Below are 14,456 nucleotides of genomic sequence, written 5' to 3'. Positions count from 1 at the left end.
CACCGAGGGACAGAATGCATATTTCATATACTTGTCCTCACCTCCCTATTCATTCACTGACTCATTCAAAAATCCATTGAGCAGCTCCTATAAGGATATTTCAGAAAGAGCTTATGGGGAAACTAAATTAACAGATGAGTTTATTTTGGTATAAAACACTTCTGAAGTACATGCATTTTTTTTCATGAATTCACATTCTTCATGAACTTTTTAAAGACCTCTCATTTGTGTCACTAACTCTACATATGTTCATAATACAGATTGTATAAGAAACAGCTACCCTCTAGACTGTTAGAGTACAAGAGAGGAAAAATGAAATGAAGCAAGTAGAATATGGTAAAGTCCATAATGATACAAAAAGCATCGCAAAAGCACGGGTAATTAATTGTGTTTGAGTGGGAAATGAGATCAAGAAACAAACATGCAGTCTGAACTAGTAAACACCCAATACTTACTAGGTCAAGCACTAATCGAGGTATTGAAGCTAAATCCTCACCTTGCAAGCGCTGGGATACCATATGGACATTGGTTTGTATCCCAGCTGCTCTACTTCCCAAGCAATTCCCTAAGCCTTGGGACCCTGCACCTGCGTGGGAGACCTGAAAGAAGTTCCTGACTTCAAATCACTTCAGCTCCAGCTGTTGTGGCCACTTGAGGAATGAACCAGTGAACAGAAGATCTTTCTCTCCTGTCTCTCCTTCTCTCTGTAAATCTGCCTTTCCAATAAAAATAAATTAATCTTTTTTAAAAAAAGAAAAAAGTCAAAGAGAGACAAAGAGACAGGACCCCATCCGCTAGTTAATTCTCTAAATGCCTAAATAGACAGGAAATGCCAGGCTGAAGTCAGGAGCAAAGAATTTAATTCAAGGACCCAACCACCTGAGCCATCACCTGCTGCTCCCTAGGATTTGGAGCTGGAGCCAGGACTCAAACCAGGGCACTTGGACGCAGCACCCTGATCTGCTTCTTAACCTCTAGGCCAAATGTTCATACCCTGCAGCTAATTTTGAATGCGAAGGTTTGCTTCTCAGGTAATTGGGTGTTCTCTATGATAAGTGAAAGGGATGCTGACAGAGTGGTATGGCTGTCAAAGCAGGAGCTCACATCAGCCAAGTGTTCTCTCTCCAGGTAGAAGTGCTATCTGTGGTAGCCCAGCAGATTCTCAGCATTCAACAGGCCATTATTCGGAAGCTAAAGACCTTCATCTTTGAAGGCACCGAGCTCTCTCTGAACCCAACTTGTGCTGTCTTCATCACCATGAACCCTGGGTATGCTGGCAGGGCTGAGCTGCCAGATAACCTCAAGGTAAACATCAGTATATATAAATAATGGATGTAGGTGATAGTATAGAAACTTCTGGAGATGTCCACCTAGGGAATCTCATGAAAATCTCGGCAGTAGAATCAGGTGTGAGAAGAAATAGTATCAGTGGTGCTGAGCTAACACAACCACCTCATCAACAAGGCTACATGGAAGACGAAGGAGTCGTATATACTATCTGGTGACACCAGAACAGTGATCAGTATTTGAATTGTTTGCAGGGATCAGACAGGTGATACAACCCAGGAAAGCAAGCCAGGCATAGTTGAAATCCTGCTGCTCCAGAATGCTATTGCCATGCAGGAATGATCAGATCTGAAGTTTTTGGGAAAAGCCGAAATTCGGAGTTTTACATGAAATCTCTTGGTTTTTAAATGTCAGATCTATTGAAAATATTATTGTAAGTTAAAATCAAAATAGGTCTGCCTCTGAGAGGGCATCATATTTCAATAAAGAGAACTCTGGTAAAGTGGCACTTCCCCTTCATTCCTAATATGGAGAAGCCTAAATAGTGTCCATATCAAGAAAGGCAACTGGAGTGATAGCAAGACTGTTGTCCGTAGCGCCTATGGTGATCCCACCTGAGCCAATATCCATTGACTAGCCTTACTGTTAGTGGAAAAGGAAAAATGCCTCTGAAAGGGGAGAGGGAGCCAACCAGGCTGTGTTTGGAAGGAAGGTGTACCTAGATGATCTTAGTATGCTTCTGGTAAGGGAGGGGAAAAAACTCACAGGCACAAAATCTCTGGGCCTTGAGTTATTTACCACTTGAATTGCATGAAAGAGTGAACATATGGAAACTTTCAGGATTGTTGGTTTATTGATTTGATTCTAGTTGATTGCTGCATCCTTTTAGGTAGATGCAATAAGAAAGAACCCCACACACACTTACTGACTTGCATGGCGCTCCATCCTGGGTTCCAAAATCACCTTTTCTTTGTTCAGCATTCACTGTAAGTGTCTGATTTGTTGTTTCTTTTCCAGGCCTTGTTTCGGGCAGTGGCCATGATGGTGCCAGATTATGCCCTCATTGGCGAAATCTCCCTGTACTCTATGGGGTTTCTGGATTCCAGAAGGTAGGATGCGTTGGTTTTCAAGTGCATCCTAAAGTCCTTTAAATGATGTTTCTTTAGTGTGGTAGATTCAAGGTAGGTTACTCCTTGGAGAGGAAAGAGAGAAATGTGAGAAACCTGCTTCCTCTCCCTGGCTGATCAGGGAACCTGTGAGTATAGCTGTTCACTTGGTCCTGAGTCCATCCTGAACTGAAAAATTTCCCAGACTCCTAAGAAAGGACCTGTTCTCTTCTCACACATGCCTGGATGTCTGTTAAAGAAAACAGCCACTGAAATTTCCCCCATCCTTCAGTCTAACCGTCCACACCCACGTTGCTAAATGGCCTGAGGCAATAATATTAGACAAATGAAATTATTCCAAAATTGGAGATAAAATTTAATATAATTCACTATTAAGTTATAATTCAACATTTATTGGCCCCAGGCAGCTGGGTTATCGCTCATTCAAGTATTACATTCAGATTTTCAACACACACACACAGACCACTGTGCACACATACAACACATGCAAATAATCATTGCAAAAATAGTTTTTATTTATCTGTTTCAAATGTTACATTTTTTATATTGTCTTGGATGCAGTCAGTTAAATTTTTTTGTTGTAACGGATGTCTCCACAAGGCCCTCAATGTTTTTGTGGCTTTGGTGTCCTCACTTGTGATACAATGGGGTACAGAAATTCTCAATAGAATGTGTCCTCCTTCCTAAACCAAGAGGCTTTCTCAGTGAAATGAGGTTTATTTTTTTCTTTTAGTAAACCTGGATTACTCTGATATGATCACTCATTGACTTACTCTTTGGCAAACCTTCATTGATTGCTTTCCTCCTTCTGATCCTGGGTTCTGTGCTAGGTATGGATGAACAACAAAAAGTAAATTGATTTTGTAAATCTCTCGTAAGGGGAGTACACCTAAATATGAGGATAAGCCTGATCCCCATTTCTTACTGGCTTACCATAATAAAAGATTATCTTTACACTCTGTAGAAACCTAAAGGAAGTGTTTGTGATCAGGATGGTTTTTGCTCAGACATGATTAGGGACCTACAGTGTCAAGGGTGTAGCAGAAGATGTGGAGGTTCGGAAGAGGAGATTTTCCAAGGTCAGCCCAGGAGATGGTACTCATCAGTCACTTCCATGTACATTCCACTGGCTGGAACTTAGTAGTCTAGCCTTCCCCAACTGCATGCAAGGCTGGGAAAGGTAGTCCCGCTGCGTGTACAGGAAGATTTAAGAAAAGACCGTACTCATATAAGTCTACATGTGTTCTGTGTGAATATATTCAATGTTAAATGATTTAAAAAATTTTAAATATAACGTGGATGTTGAAATTATGTTATAGAAATAAAAACAGTGATTTTTCCCCTCAGTAAACTTTAGTCTCAACAATTTACTATATTCTTCCCAAATGTGAATGTGTGCCCATGCATGTAATCACACACACACATATATATATATATGTATATATATATATATATATATATATATATATATATACACACACACACACATATGCATGTACAGGCATTTTGCATGCTATATGTATGTATACATGCTCACTTTATTTCATCCTAACTTTGAGAGTCAAGTCTATGGACAAGCCAGTTATTGAAGAGGGAGCGAACAAGGATGTTAGGAATGCCTGCTGAGCATTCAAATGTGAGATATCTTTGTCTTCCCCAGTCTGGCCCAGAAAATTGTTGCAACTTACCGCCTGTGCTCGGAACAACTGTCCTCCCAGCATCACTACGACTATGGTATGCGTGCTGTCAAGTCTGTGCTCACGGCCGCAGGCAACCTGAAGCTCAAGTATCCAGAAGAGAATGAAAGTGTCTTATTGCTGCGGGCTTTGCTCGATGTCAACCTGGCCAAGTTCTTAGCTCAAGATGTGCCTCTCTTCCAGGTATGTGTATGTACTACCTCAACACTTTGACCAAGGACCAAGGCTCAGTTTCTGAAAATGAATACTTTATTTGGCACCTCCTTGCCTCCATTTCCATCTCCTGACCCTTCCTCTCTCTTCTTTGACCACCACAACTATTGTCTGATACCCTCTACACAAATGTTAAATAATCATGGGGATAACAGAATATCCTGATTTAGTTCCTAACTTTAATCAAAATGACTCCATAGGTAGAATAATTACTATTGGGTTTGGATAGTTGTACTTCTCCAATTTAATTGTTTTTTTTTTTTTTTTTTTTTTTGGTAATTAATTTAACACCTGTTTTTCCTGCTGAAACTTGAGCTACATAAAGAAAGAGATCAGGACCATCTTGTCCATTCCTTGTATAACTGAAGATAGTGCAACCATATTATTTGCTGACTTTTAAAATTATTTAGGATAATCATGTATTATAAATATAGATATATAATTTTGCATAATTCTTGGCACAGAAACAATGAAATTTAGAACTTTTCAAGATTTCTGTTGTCTATAGATCTCATTGTTGGAAAATGTTGAAATCACACATCTGATCCCTCACATTTTCCACCTCCTCTTGAATGCTTATTAACAGGGCATTATCTCAGATTTGTTTCCTGGAGCTGTTCTTCCAAAGCCAGACTATGAAGTGTTTCTAGAAGTGCTGAATGAGAACATCAAAAACATGAAACTCCAACCAGTGCCTTGGTTTATTGGGAAAATCATCCAGGTTGGTTCCTCGTACCCATGTGGGGATGTCTGTATTCCAGCATTTGCTGGAGTGAGAAATGAAAAAGATTTATAGCATATTGAATGGGAACTGACAGCAACCAGAGGTGTCTCGGTGGAGATGCAGGTAACAACAGCAAGAACAAAAACCACTTGCTAATCTCTTGCTCAGCTTTTGTTTCTAGGAGTTTAAAAGTCAATTTAAAATTTAATATTTTTCCTTTGGGTATGTCCCTCGGATTTTGTGTGTATGTTTAGTTGGAGAACAAAAATGGGACCTTTGAGCTTTGAATTACTTAGGACTTTCTCAGTTCCAATTTATGGAAACCCAACTCAGCTGCCCCAAAAAGAAAAAAAAAAAATATTCCACTCATCTAACTTGAATTTGAGAATATGGTAGCCACAGGCAGAGCAAGATCTAGATCATGTCTTAGGAATTTTTAGATAGTTTGATTAGGAATCAACCACTCTTCATTTCTAAACTCTCTGAACTCCTACTTCATTCTAAATCGGGCCTTTCTAGAAAACTCAGATGTATGTTGTTCCACATACAATCTTATAAGTGAGATGTGTAACATTCTCCAAGTGCAAATCTCAGAATTGACTTTGAACGGTTCTGAGAGGTCACATGATCATATCTGAATCAATTACAGATAGAACACTAGGACCATTATCCCTCCCCTACTTCTGCCAGAACTGGAAAAACAATCTGTATCTCCCAGGTCATGTCAGCTGAGCCACCAAATGGTGGCTTCCCAGGAAAAAATGAGTGTGCTGCTGTCAGGAGATGAGAGAAAAGATACAGGGCAGGAAAATCCTAAGAGCCCCTGCGGTACTAACAGGTCCTGCTCTGCCACCTTCACTGCCTTCATCTGCACCCTCCTTACAGCTTACCTCCAAAGTGAAAACTAATGAAAATTTATCCTAAAAGAAAACAGCCTCACATGTTCCTTTTCTTGGAGACTCAAAATGTGAGGGGAAAGAGGCAAAAACATGAAGTTTTACATAAACATAGATGACCAAAGCATTTGCATTTCAGCTATCATTAGGCTGGCTGTCACAGACGGAGAAGAACAGTTGAGAAAGCTCACACATTGGCCTTCCCCATAGCTGTTGATTTTAAAGAGGAGGGAATGAAATTACATGGAATGTCAGTTATACTTTATAGCGTGGAGCCTGGCTCAAAAAGACATTTTCATTTGCTGAAAGATCCAATAAAACTTAGATCAGCAAGGAGACCTCTAGAAAGGAGACTTCTGATAGAAATGCAATTTGCTAAATGACCACTATTTCCTTTTCCTGTTTGAAAGTCAATGGCCACAGTGTAATGAAAAGATTAGAGGCACTGAAGTCAGAGGTCGCTTTGTTCAAATCCTAGCTCCAGCACTGAAGAGTTTGGGCAAACTACTTAATCTGTTTTAGACTCAGAGCCCCCATCCGTAAAGGTAGATTTAGTGAAATGAGTTGGGCAGATCACTTGATACTTTACACATAGATAAATATAGGAAAATAGTAGTTTCCACTGATACATATATCATACAGAAGATATTTAGACAATCACAAATGGACTGCTTTTCACCTGAGAAAGGAGTGCGATATTTCCTCCCCAGCTTCAGTTCCTCATTGACTTCAGACTCACTTGCAGTATGGGGAGGTTTGTAACAAATAACCTCTTACTTGACATCTCCTCCCAGATCTACGAGATGATGCTGGTAAGACATGGCTATATGATCGTTGGAAGTTCCATGGGTGGCAAGACCTCTGCTTATAAAGTATTGGCTGCAGCTCTGGGTGATTTATATGCAGGTAAAGCCCCCATCTTTGGCTTCCAGAGAGGACAAGACCCCACTTACTTGGCCAGCTCCATAAAGATAATGCCAGGCTGTTAGTTTTGCCAGCCCTGGAGCGTGCTGTCAGAGCCAGAAATAGAACATGGCGCACAGATGCCTGCAGGCGGAAAATGAAGGGCGGAGTAGAGGGGGCTTCTGGCAAGGAATTTTACGTACACAGTCTTAACACTGAAGGAATTTTCTCCAAGGCTAAGCAGTGGCTTCTCTGGAGATTCCTCAATGAAAGTGAAACTCTGGTCATTAACCTAAGCAGAATTGTTCTAAAAGCAAGTCATTGCATGGTTTTGTTTCTTTTCCCTTCCTTGCCCCCACCCCCCTCGCCAATCTGTCTCTTCTGTTTCTTCCCCTTCTCTTTCCTTTTTCCTTCTCTGCCTTCTCCTTTTTAGTTAGAGGATATAAGCTAAAGAATTTTTGTTTGTTTTTAATTTGAGCAAATGTGAGAACTCCCTTTCAATGACCAGTTCACTTCCCAAATACTTGAAATGTTCTCTTTCTGAAGCCAGAGGCAGAAACTCAATCTGGGGCTCCCAGTAAGGTGGCAGGGATCCAATTACTTCAGATATTGATACTGTCTCCCAAGGTACACATTAGCAAGAATGCTGCAGTTAGGAGCTGGAGGCAGGTAGGTATGGAATAGCCTGATACAAGACACCACTGTTTTATTTATTTTATGTATTTTAAAGGCAGAGAGTCACTGAGCAAGAGAGGGAGAGGGAGAAAGGGAGAGCAAGACAGACAGAACTCCCCCAAATCACCATAGCAGCCAGGGTCAGGCCAGCCAAACCCAGGAGCCTGAGCTTCGTTTGGTTATCCCAGATGGGAGACAGGGACCCGAGTACTTGGACCATCTTTTAATGCCTTGCCAAGGTGAGTTAGCAGGGAGATGACTGGAAGTGGGACAGCAAGTAGCACTCTGATGTGGGAGTGCTGGTATCAGAAGTGACCATTTAGCCTACTCTACCACAACTCCAGCTCCTAGGGACACCAACATCTTAACTAGTTGACTAGACTTTTGAATGTAACTCAGACTTAGACTAAACCTTTCTTAACCTGCTTTCCCAGATATAAAATGTAATTATTGGGAGAATGCGATGAGATTATTCAGGTGAATAACCTGATTAAGACAACTCAACAAATAGAAGCTATGTTTATTGCCAGGAAAATAGTTAGGGGTTTTCACTGTTTTGGAGAGCAGTTCCTTGTTCTGCATACATCTACATTATGGCTTCAGGTACTTCATTTGAATAAAAATAGTTCACTTAATGACACTTGATGACTGAGTTACTGTTGGATATTTGAGGTTTTGTTTTAAAGACTAACCCAGCATGAAGTGCAGTCATCATTTTGACATTTGACATTGTGCTTCCCTTAGAACTCTGCAGAAGTGGTTATTTAGTTCCTGGCCCAGGTACTCTACTTTTCCTTATTCTGATAAGTGAATCAAAGTCATTGTGTCTGGTTGTTAAGTGTATATGCCATGCTATCCATCAATCCATGTGTGTCCTACTATGTTACAGTGTGCGTTTCTCAGAGGACACATAGCACTGACTGAACAGTTGAGGAGAAAGTTTCATGACTGTGAGAGCCAGGCATAGAGAGAAGGCTGATAATACATTGTTTCTCTCCTTTATTGTTGGAGTTTCTTTTAGAGCCAGTCATATTTACTTAGTCCTGGATCTGACTGGCACATTTACCATATTTGAAATCAGGTTCAGGGGAAAATTTGGTGAGAGACTAATGCCTGTGTGACCCACATCTTAAGGCATGATGTATTCAGATACCCTGATCTTAATAAGGATTAAACATACATTTTATAAGGATTTTCCTTGTATAGCATAATCACAAAGGTTAGTTAGTATTTTTCTTTTTTTTTTAAAGCAGAGAGACAGAGAAAGATCTACCAAGTGTTCATTTTCCAAGTGTGCATCATGACCAGGGCTGGGCCAGGCCACAGCCATGAGTTAGGAACTCAATCTGAGTCTCCCTAATGGGTGGCAGGAATGCAGCCACTTGAACTGCCTCATGAGTTGTGCATTAGCCTGAAGCTGGAATTGGAAAAAGAAACAGGAGTTGAGTCTGGGGACTCCATTATGTGTTGTAGGCATCCCAAGTACCATCTTAACCCCTGTGCCAAGTGACAACCCTGGTTAATCTTTGGAATGGCATCATGTATTATCTAATTCTGGTTTCACCAGTCTTTGTAACTGATGTTGGACCTTCTTGCACAGCCAACCAGATGGAGGAGTTTGCTGTAGATTACAAGATAATCAACCCCAAGGCCATCACGATGGGCCAGCTGTATGGGTGCTTTGACCAGGTGAGCCACGAGTGGACAGATGGTGTCCTGGCCAATGCCTTCAGGGAGCAAGCATCTTCAGTGTCTGATGACCGCAAGTGGATTATATTTGATGGACCAGTGGATGCTGTTTGGATTGAAAATATGAACACTGTTCTGGATGACAATAAAAAGGTAGTCATTGATATTGTTATCACTTTCATATTAGAGAAATATAAGCTTTTATTGAAGTGAGTAATTGATCAAAATTGTATGTAGATTTATTACTAAGAATAAATGCTGCTCAAGAGAATAACAGTAAATTTATGTATCATGCTTCTGTTTGTGCTTGTAGTAAGTAGTTTAAGCACAGTTAGTGTTATTTAGTAGTTAAAATCCTTGCTGCTACTATCAGATTGAATTTCTAGCTCTATTAATGAGCTATATTGCATTGAGAAAAGACATAGAGATTCTCTCAACTTGTTTTCTATTTGTAAAAAGAGAATAATAAAATAGGGTTGCTGATAAATAAAGGAAATAATATACCCTCAATACCTGTACTAGTAATTTCTCATTCCTACAGTGAGATATTTGAGGCAACTCACTTTATAAAGAGAAGATAATCATGTAGCTCACACAGTTTGTTAGGCTCAAGTCCAAGATCTGGTGGCCCCATTGATTTGGCCCCTGACAAGGGCAGTGAATGGCATTGTGGAGTATGTACGGAGAAAGACCACATAATGAGCTTGGAAACAGAGGGAGTGATTGAGCCCAAGCTCAGGCTTTTATAACTAACCCTGTTGTGAAAATTACCTTCTGAGGGCATGTCTGCAATGACACATGGCTTCCTATTAAGCCCACCTCCTAAATGCTGCAATTGAATTAAATTTCTACACCCTTAGTGCCATTAATTTACGGCCTTGGAGTTCAACTGTCTGCTTGAATTTGGGAATCAAATCACATTCCAACAATAGCAGCAGCCAATATATTAGATGTGTTTTGGTTATCCGTTACTGTATAACAAAGTTAACTAATATTTAATGATCTAAATAACTGTATATTTTTGTTGTGGTTCGGAGGTTTGGATTTTCAGAAAGACTAAGCTGGGCAGTTAGTCTCTTATTGTTGTGATTTTACTTGCAGCCAGTAAGTCTGGACAGTTGACATGAAGATGACTTTATTACTTAATGACTGGGCACTCATTCCTCGTTAGCCTCTTTCTTTTGCTCTCCAAATAGCATCTCATCTTCCAGGCCTCTCTGCATGGATTAGGTTACTGATTTTGTTTGGTGGTCTTGGGGTAGTGATATTTCTTACTTTGTGACTGACTTACAAGAATCAGAAAGTGGGGCCTGGTATAATGACTCAGTGGCTAAATCTTTGCCTTCCATGTGCTATTCTAAGCCCGGCTGCACCTCTTCCCATCCAGCTCCCGCCTGCCTGACTAAGCAGTAGAGGATGGCCCAAAACCTTGGGACCCTGCACCCATGTAGGAGACCCAGAGGAAGTTCCTGGCTTCTGGCTTTGGATCAGCTCAGCTCTGACCCTTGTAGCCATTTGGGGAGTGAACCAGCGGATGGAAGATCTGTCTGTCTTTCCTTCTCCCCATAAATCTGATATGCCTTTCCAATACAAATATTTTGTTAAAGAAAAAAAAGTGTAAAGTTCCAGAAAGTTAAGAGCTTTATTTGGAACTGACATTTCTTTTTCTGAATTCAAATAATCACAGAAGCCATAGGGCCTAACCAAATTCAGAAAAGTCTAGACAAAGGCAGACAAGACCACATTGCAAAAATGCATAAAGAATGGAAGATACTCACATATCAAATCTGCCACAGTATTCACATCCTGCCTCTGCTGTGTAAGCTCAAATGGGTACTATTGAGACTGTGGATGCCTCAATTTCATCGTCTGTGAAATGACAGTAGTTGTTAGGAAGGTTGGATACATTGGTACTTGCAAACTGTTCATAATAATTCCTAGTGCATAGAAATTGATACATATCTGTTTGATAAGACTAGCAGTTCAAATAAGGAATTCCTACCCTGAGCATGCATCATTACCACATCAAACTATATTTTCTGTGTTTAAGTGTCACAAGACTAAAAGTGAGTCATGTTCAACAATGGAAGGCATAATTATCCAAATTACATATACTAATTATAGCATGATTTTGATTATGTAACATATAAAATATAGACTGTGTTATTTAAACTCAGTCTATACAGATATCAGTTGATCTTGAAGCTAGAAGTATGAAGGGTGTAATAATCATGGAATTTCTTAATGGTTGTTCTCAGCTCTGAATGTACATCAAGCTACAGTTCCATACGTGGTTTGCACTTTACTTTTCTGGATACTCTGAGATGACAGTGGTTGGTGGCGTTAGTCCCATAGTTGCCTTTTGACCTTCCTGCGGATATCTGCAGTAATCTGTTTCAAGATGGGCCTGATATGGTTCAGATTAAGTGCAGGAAATTTAAGATTAAATAAATAAGTAAAGTTTGTTTGTTTGTTTGTTTGAAACACAGAGAGCTAGGGGTAGATCTTCTGTCTATAGTTCACTCCCTAAATGCCACAAAAGCTGAGGCTGCGTCAGACCAGAGCCAGGAGCAGGAAACTCAATCCGTATCTCCCAGATGAGTGATAGGTTTCAAAGTACTTGAGCCATCATCATGTATGTCTCCTAGGCTGTGCGTTATCAGGAAACTGGAATTAGGAGCAGGGCTAGAACTTCTTCCCAGGCACTCCAGTATGGCATATCCTGTGCCAAATGCTCACTCAGGCGGCTTTTAAATCACACTTGAGGATGAGCAACAGGAGTTGGTAGTAGCTTTTGTTCTAAGGGTCAGGTCCTAAGGACTTATCTTATGGTTTAAATAACTCACCTGAACCTGTGTAGGCAAACAGGAAGTGATGTCATGGATGAATGTATATTGCTGAGCTCTTCTTCATATTACACTACTTTTTCTTTTTTTTAATATTTTAAAAATTTTTTAATGGAAAGACAAGACAAATGTACAGAGAGAAGGAGAGACAGAGAAAAAAAACATCTTCCATCGCTGATTCACTCCCCAAGTGGTCGCAGCAGCTGCAGTTGCACTGATCTGAAGCCAGGAGCCAGGAGTGTCTTCCAGGTCTCCTATGAGGGTGCAGGGTCCCAAGGCTTTGGGCTGTCCTCTACTGCTCTCCCAGGCTACAAGCATGGAGCTGGATGGGAAGTGTAGCAGCCAGGATTAGAACTGGTGCCCTTATGGAATCCTGGCACATGTACACATGCAAACCAAGGATTTAACCACTAGGCTATCATGCTGGGCATGGTCTACTATACTACTCTCTATAGGGACATACTTGCCAAACATTAGGATTTAAAGTGTGTGTTTTTTTTTAATGTTTAATTTTTTAAAGGTTTTTTGTTGTTTTGTTTTGTTTGTTTGTTTGTTTTAATCAGAGTTACAGAGAGAAGAGAAGGGGCCAGAGCTAGGTTGGTCTGAAACCAGGAGGCAGGGACTTCCTCTGAATCTCCCACATGGGTTCAGAAGCCCAAGCACTTGGGGTATCTGCTACTGCTTTCCCAGGCACATTAATAGGGAGTTGATTTAGAAGTGGAGTAGCCAGAGCTTGAACTGGTAGCCTGATATCACAGGCTAAGGGGGTTTAACCCACTATGCCCTAATGCTGGCCCCTTTTGTTCTGTTTCAAAAGAGGGTTTAGGGAGATGTTTGTATCGTTCCGGCCTTGGACTCTGCATGGCAGGGCCAGGCTTGGGCATAGGAGGAGAGTTGAGAAGGAGTCTTTTGTGAGAGACTTGTGCAAATTAAACAAAATGAAGATGATCAAATTCTACATTAAACACTGAGGAAGAGACATGGAAATACAGTATGTCTCATAACATCTCTTTTTCATCTAAGGTTGCAACCCAGTGATTTTTTCTTCTATTTTTCCCACATAAAATTAAAACTCAACTGTGAACATTCTGCAAAAAACTCTTTTCTAGCTTTCTTCCTTTTGCCATTTTATGTACTATGTATTTTGCTTTTTACCTGCTTCCTTTCTGCAGAAGTAAACCGCAAGAGAGCGGAGACTTGTGTCTGTTTTACCCCATGCACCTAGAACAGTGCCTGGCACACAGTAAATGCTCAAGGAATGTTTGTGGAATGAGTCAAAACTAGCACTGTCACCACTGAGGCTTTTCACTTGCAGATGGAATTTAATCCCTGTGCCTGCCCTTCACCCCTCTGCTCTGCATTTACAGCTGTGTTTAATGAGTGGCGAGATCATCCAGATGAGCCCCAAGATGAGCCTGATCTTTGAGCCAGCTGACCTTGAGCAGGCGTCCCCAGCCACCGTGAGCAGGTAAGTCATCTTGCAGTGGTAGCCATGGGGGAAGGTATGAACCCACCACCCCCGAGCAAGGAGACAGCTATATATCCCTACAGATGGGATTAAGCCCAGGCACACCACTTACTGAATCCACAGTGCCAGTGGGAGTCTGAACTGAAGCAAGCACATGGAAAAGAGAGTGACATTATCTCCTGAAGTGTAAGCCATGACCCAGCAGCTCTGCTCCCAAGTAACTTTCACTCATGTGTATTAATATTAATCGTGACACAACTTACCTGAACAAACACTTGGAAACAGCCTAAATGCCTATTAACAGGAGGGAATTTTCAATGAAGTACAATAGATTCATAAATTATAAAATTGTTATATAGCACTCAAAGTAATTTTCAGAGATTGAAGTCATTAGTACCTACACTGACAATGCAACTATATAGGTACATCTTAGTAGATATGTTACAGATAAAATCTTAGCAATGTTTAAAAAATTCTAATACGTTAAAGCATGGCTCCGCTTTTAAATTATTTGAAAAAAATAGATAAAATCAAAACACATATTTTGGGAACAGATAAAGATGCTATTAAAATCTAGAATAAGGAAATACATCAAAGAGCAGGTGAACACAAGACCAAATATGAGCTAATAATCAGGATACCAATGGTGATCATGAATCCAGTTCTGTGCAACTGAAGCCCCATGAAAAACAAAATTTGCTCGCATTCCCAAGGACAGCTTGAGAAAGTAGAAAGAACACATGACAACTTAGGCCAGCTTGGATTCCTATCCTTGCCGTGACCACTTATTAACTGCATAATCTCTTCTAAATCGCTCAACATCAGTGAGCAGTGGTTTCCTCATGTCTAAAAGGCAGACCACAAAGAATACAGAGATGAAGGTTATGAAGGCCACACATGGTGCCTGGCATGCAGATACTCAGTAGATACT

At 40.6% G+C, this 14,456-nt stretch overlaps 1 protein-coding gene across 1 annotated transcript in view; it reads left to right on the top strand.

Moving 5' to 3' along the window:
- Positions 1–14,456, top strand: part of DNAH3 (dynein axonemal heavy chain 3) — a 126,985-nt gene that overhangs the window by 61,046 nt on the left and 51,483 nt on the right. Inside the window, exons 31-37 of the mRNA XM_036492811.2 lie at positions 1,129–1,305; positions 2,305–2,396; positions 4,075–4,294; positions 4,911–5,045; positions 6,739–6,850; positions 9,123–9,364; positions 13,425–13,525. Of these exons, the coding sequence (XP_036348704.2) occupies positions 1,129–1,305; positions 2,305–2,396; positions 4,075–4,294; positions 4,911–5,045; positions 6,739–6,850; positions 9,123–9,364; positions 13,425–13,525 (1,079 nt within the window). The remainder of the gene's footprint in view (positions 1–1,128; positions 1,306–2,304; positions 2,397–4,074; positions 4,295–4,910; positions 5,046–6,738; positions 6,851–9,122; positions 9,365–13,424; positions 13,526–14,456) is intronic.

This window comes from Ochotona princeps, chromosome 24 (assembly GCF_030435755.1).
Source record: "Ochotona princeps isolate mOchPri1 chromosome 24, mOchPri1.hap1, whole genome shotgun sequence".
Lineage (NCBI taxonomy): Eukaryota > Metazoa > Chordata > Mammalia > Lagomorpha > Ochotonidae > Ochotona > Ochotona princeps.
Note: the sequence above shows the minus strand (reverse complement) of the source record. Positions and strands in the feature narration are given on the sequence as shown.